This window comes from Alligator sinensis, unplaced genomic scaffold (assembly GCF_000455745.1).
Source record: "Alligator sinensis unplaced genomic scaffold, ASM45574v1 scaffold400_1, whole genome shotgun sequence".
Lineage (NCBI taxonomy): Eukaryota > Metazoa > Chordata > Crocodylia > Alligatoridae > Alligator > Alligator sinensis.
Window position 1 is genome coordinate 1779175 of NW_005841897.1, and position 6000 is coordinate 1785174.

General features: G+C 47.8%; 1 protein-coding gene across 10 annotated transcripts in view; it reads right to left on the reverse strand.

Moving 5' to 3' along the window:
• Positions 1–6000, reverse strand: part of EXOC7 (exocyst complex component 7) — a 30535-nt gene that overhangs the window by 21454 nt on the left and 3081 nt on the right. For all 10 annotated transcript variants that reach the window (XM_025197469.1, XM_014517254.2, XM_025197471.1 and 7 more), the window contains exons 4-5: positions 4333–4438; positions 2333–2555 (exon numbers count right to left, since the gene is read on the reverse strand). In XM_025197469.1, the coding sequence (XP_025053254.1) occupies positions 2333–2555; positions 4333–4438 (329 nt within the window). The remainder of the gene's footprint in view (positions 1–2332; positions 2556–4332; positions 4439–6000) is intronic.

Below are 6000 nucleotides of genomic sequence, written 5' to 3' on the forward strand. Positions count from 1 at the left end.
GAAGATAGTTGATGGGAAAAATACACTATTACCATACCCCTTTGGCTCACATCAGGATGGACAATGTGACAGTTTAACCCTCTGAATTACTTGTCTCTCACAGCCTGTGAACACGCTTAATGCACTGCATGGTTGCAGGTTTGCAACCAATTACCAAGTTAATAAGGAGGCAGTTAGCTGTATTAGTCTTTACATTGACACCGTGCCCTACCTTCTGCTTGACTTCAGATTACATGGTTCAGAGAGGCATAACCTTTTTACAGGTAACAACCTATTTGGTCAGATCGGACAAAGTAGGTCATTGCCTATGAAAGCTCAAGTTCATAGGGTAGCCAATAGGGGTGTGCAAAGTGGGCCCTATTCAATTCGGATTTGGCCCAAATCGGGGACAGTGATTCAATTAGTTGATTCAGATCGCTGTCCTCAATTCGATTCGGCCAAATCCGAATCTGATGATTTGATGCCGATTTGGACCTAGACGCAGCTTTAAAAGCTTTTTCTACATACCTCGAGGTACCAGCGACGCTCGTGAACGCTGCTATGCTGGGGCATGGAGTGTCCTACAGGAGCGTAGGGGGGCCCTCCACGTGCTTGGTGGCAAATCTGGAAGTGGACCAGAATTACTTTGGTCCACTTCCGGGTCTGTCAGGGAGTGTGCTGGTGGGGGGGTCCCCTGCACCCTCCCGACTCAACAATCAGCTGCAGGGGGACCCCAGGTGCCCCCCCAGACCCAGGAGGCACCAGTCGCCAAGCCGGGTGGGTGTGGGGGGCCCCCTGCGTGCTCCCTGGAGGACCCAGAAGTGGACCAGGAGTGCTCCATGTGCCCCAGCATCGCAGTGTTCATGAGTCGCCTGCTACCTTGAGATATATAGAAAAAGCATTTAAAGCTGTCTCTATGTCCGAATCTTCGACTCTTTCCGAATCTCTCTGAATCAATTTGGAGGGTTCCAATCTGATTCAGAGAGATTAAAGGGTCCTCTGATTCAGTACAGATTTGGATATTCAGCCGCCGAATTGAATCAGGGACTGAAGCTTCGCACAGCCCTAGTAGCCAAGCCCTGTTATTATGTTGGCTTGGAAAATCGTGACTTAGGAAAAAAAAGGTGGCGGGAAATAGAGATGTTTAAAGGTGGCAGAGATGTTTAGAAAAATCTTAAAATTAGCAACGTTGAAGGGGCCACTTCTTCAGTTCACCAACTTCTGCAATGGCACATATGTACACTGCCAGTGTGATGAATGGGGAATGGAGTCCAGCAAAAGAGACTTTGTCAGCTACCACCGGCAGCTACCAATGGGGCATAAGTACCTGAGCTGCTGCAAAGCGGCTTTGTGCACTATCCTCCAACCCACTGTTTAGCTGCACCCTTGTCTCCAGACCCCAGAGATCTTTTCCCCATCCCTACCAGAGTTCTCTTTTACAACACCCTGCTGGACCTGGCTGGGAATTGCTCCTCTCCAAACAAACCCTCCTCTACTCCAAGTACTGGATGTGCCTTGCTCTCTCTTCCCTGAAAACTCCTATTCAAGTAAGTGATTTTACACATGTGAATGATTTCATACCAGAAAACGATAAAACCAAAAACCCCAACTATGTACATGTAACTAAGCAGATGCATGCATCCTTGCAGAATTGAGGCCTAAGCTTCCAATTTCTCTTAAAAGAAAAAAAGACACCAGGGCACTGAGGAAGGCACCAGGACTGATCAACTGTATAAAAAAAAAGTCTAAGAATATATTTAAAGGGCTGGATTCTGAGTGGAGGGAACGATATAAATAGTATACAAACACAGAGTTAAATGAAAAAAAAAAGGGGAGGGAGGGGGGTTTATAAAGAATTGGATCTAAACTGTTCCCTAAACATGCCTCCAAAAGACTAATCCCAAACTTTGTTTTGCTGCCTGCAGTTCTTTGTCAGCTACCAACGGCAGCAAGATCTCTTGGCTCTTTAGCTGAACTACCATGAAATACAGACTTGCCTACTGAGATGAGACTAGGGAGACCATACATCCCAGGCAAACCAGGACAGTGCAGGCTTCTGTACTCCAATCCCAGTCAATTGGTCAAAAGTCCCGGAGCAAAGTCCAGTGGGCACACGGAGTGGCGTCCCACACCAGGCAGGCAGGCAGGCGGGCAGACAGACACCACTGCTGCTGGGTGGGAGCAGGACGGGCGGACTGGAGTGTGATGGCCTACTAGCTGGCTTTAGGAGAGACATGGATTACCCTCCACTGGGCAGGCTCCAGGAGCATGGCAGACATCGGTGAAGGAGACCACTGGAATGATCAAGAATGACATGCAATTGGTTCACTCCATGGTTAGCTTTAAAATTTACCTTGGTTTCTTCCAAACTCCACCAGCCAGCGAGAGATGCTGATGATGTCTTTCAGGGTGTTCTCAGGGAGCTGATTCAACGGCATCTCTTCCTGCGTTTCAATCTCATCATCCCCACCGAGGTGGTCCAGGATGAGGATGGGTGGAACTGGCTTGGTGCATCGCGTCAACAGATTGCGGAATTCTGATTCCAGGGATTCCTTCCCCCTCTCAAACAGGGATTTCTAAAGGAACAAGCAGTGAGGGAGAAAACAAACATGATGCTTCTACAACCGCCTGTAGACATTGGAAAGATCTCACAACTCAGAGAAACTCCAACACCCACCTCAAAAACCTAACGGGGCCTGCTGTGATGAGAGTTGCAAAGGAAAGGCACCGAATAAAACATCCAAATGTCACACGGCATTGCTTTAGCTGCTAGAGCTGAAAAACTGAACAGAAGCTGAAAGGCAGCACCTCTTCCCTGGGAATGATCAAGGCTTTGACTTGGAGAGGGCACTCTGCTCTCTCACTGCTACAAATCCACTGAGTTGAGTGTGATTACATGGTTGTAACAGCAGAACCTGACCCCTGAATAAAGAAGTCGTGACATAGAGAAGAAAAGGCAGTGGCTGCAGCCGGTACAATTTTCCATCCTTTTCTTCACATCCCATTTCTTTCTGATCATTGTAACACTGGGATAAACTGGTTCTGAAAGTGTCCCACAGCCCAGGCAGTTTAAGAGACCAGTCTGCCACTGGGGAAGGGAGAATCCAAAATATCAGATTAAAAAAAAAAAGTTTAGTTCCTTCCTTGGTTCCCAGCAGTTCTTCTGCTATGTCAATTTTAGCAGCTGTGGTCTCAAAATACTTGAGTTAGAGATTAATGCTTCACACCAATAAAAGCCTGGATTGGAAGCTGCTTTCAAATTTAACTGTTCTTGAAACAGCAGCTGTTTAAACAATGCCAGGGGCTAGAGCAGGAGAATTGGGGCTAGCAGGACACTGCATTTGGGATTAATTAAAAGTCTAATGGATACTACAAGCTGACAGGTTGAATGCCACCTGCTGTACTAACCGAGAGGAAGGCAAATACTGATGTTCCCATTTGCAGATGGGGATGTGAGGCCCAGACTTCATGATTCATCCAAAGTCACTTAGGAAGTCTGTGGTAAATGGAGTCTGGGGGTACCCAAACCAGGTCCTGTTAGACCATCCTTCACATGCATATTAAATGGACCACCAGAACTATGGGCTAAGCCAGTGGTGCTCAAACTTCTGGTCTCATGGGGTTGGTTTGTGGGTCAGAGTCTGCAGGCCAGACCCAGCATGAGGTTGGCACATGGGTCAATCAGCAGGTGTGACTAAGTAAACCAACCTGGCCCTGCATCCTGGATCAATCCCCAGAGTGACCCCATGCCCCAGCATGAGAGGCTGCATCGCTCCACAGGGCTCCCTCCAAGAGTCTGGAAATTTGGTGGCGGAAGTTTCCTGAACACTCCAGTGCTGCCAACATTTCTGAACCCAGGGGGAGCCCATGGGCTGGATGGTATTGCCCTGTGGGCTGGATTTGGCTCACGAGCCTTAGGCTGAACATCACTGAGCTAATTCATCAGGACTCAAAAGGCACCTGGAGGATTTAAGCCCTCCATTTACATCCTGTGCAAACTCAAAGCACGCCACTGCTTGGACACCTTGGCAAACTTCCTGTGCTTTCTGAAAGATTGCAAGTCTTGGATTCTGTATTAAGGAAAATGTTCTGTCCTTGACAGGAATAAATACACAAGTTAGCTGAAGACAAGATACAGGATTTCAGCTACCACAGGTCTTCCCAATACAGGATGCAAGAGCAAACCAAGACGGTGCTTCAACTTTGGGCTAAGCAACTGAGGAGGAATCTGAAACACTGCTCCTACAAGCAGGCAGCCAATGTATCTCCCTTTGCCAGCAACTGGCAGGTGGGCAACTGGCAGCAAAGTATGTGTCCATATAACCTGCCAGGATCTGCCAGTGTGCTACGTACCACTCGGTTCAGTTCCGGGCTGTCAGGATTGTTGTCTTGGAAATACTCCACCGCCTTCTGGATTTTGTCCAAACAGGCCAAATACTCCACCAGTCTCCCTGCAGGGCTGCAGTGGAAATCGGGCATGGATGAGAGGAGGAAGCAAGTGCAGACACTAATGAAGAACTGGACAATGTTTGGAACAAAAGCTTCCCACTGAGATGAAAGGGGATTTTGCTGTTACTGAGTGTTCCCTTTAAATGCACAACTGGCATGCAGCAGGGCACTTACCCCAACTCAGTGTAACCAATGCTCAGTAATTACAGCGCACCCTGCCCTAAGCTTTGTGTGTTCATTAAAGGTCCTGCCCTTGTCCCTTAGAAAACATTACACCTCTAACAGCAACCTTGGAATTGGCAGGACTTAGTCAACCTGCTGCTTTAGAAGCCTTTAAATTGCTGGCTCCTAGCCCGTTTCTTAAATTCTGCAGTTAAACAGGGTACAAGCAGTGGGGGTGCCACTGAGTTTTTACGAGCTTAAGCTGTTTTGGCCTTTATCTGGGGCCCCTGACACATAGTAACACTGAAGATGTTAAACTTGTTAATCATGTCTTAAGTAGCGACATGGGTGCATGTTCATTCCATTGATGGTGTTATAAAACCCGGAACAAGCAAAGTTATTACACATATTTTATGTAATAACTTTGTTGCTAGTTCCTATCATGTCTTTAATTGAACAGGTGGCCAGTGCTTCCAGTCTCTGGAGTGTAGCTGGGAGTACTGGTTGACTGACCGAGTGTTCCAGCTGGGGGAGCCTTGAGCTGCTGACAGAGCTGCCAGTTGTGGGAGCTCAGGGTGCTCCCCACCATGGCTGGGAGTCCTGTCAGTGTTGGGAGCTCCCATCCATAGGGTGCACCATGAGCTCCCATGGCTGGCTGTGCCATCACCTGATGGAGCTCCCACATACAGGAGCAATGATTGCTAGAGCAGGACAAACCCAGGATCATGATCCTGGGTTCCCCCTGCCCTGAAATATGGTGCGATGGGATCTGATGCCTGATCCCACAATCACCTCCTGCTTTGCATGGGATCGTGCATGAGATTCTATCACACCTTATTTTTACTGTCTGTCAGTAGCCCAAGATGCATAAAACTGAAGTTTGCTACAGGAAAAGCAACAGGTAATAAATCGGGATTGGCACTGTCATGCCATGAAGCAAAACTGCATTTATCAGAGACATGCAAGTGCAGGACACTATTCCTCTACTGTGTCCTGATACCTATGCAGCTCTCTCAATAGGCATTTTGGAACAGCTGGCTTTAAAAGATCCAGTTCACATATAAAATGGTGGGTAGCCTAACACTGCTGTAAGTTTTACTCTGCAATGCTACAGGAGATTGGAGCCATCAGTCTCTCCCCAAACCAGCAAATGATGAGAATGCTGAGTAAGCAGAACACACAGCTTCTAGCAAAGAGGAAGCCGCGCATATCACACAGCTGCATTGGAACAATAACATCTAAAAGAGGAAGCAGAGTCCCCAGTCCAACCTGCCTAAAAAGGCAGTGGAGTCTCCAAGGAAGCTAGAGGTTTTGTAGGAAATGTGAGGAATGGAACCCACAGTCTGGCTTCGAACTTGGCCTGGGGACCAAGTGCAGAATCTGTATGAACAGCATGGAGAGAAGAGCAAG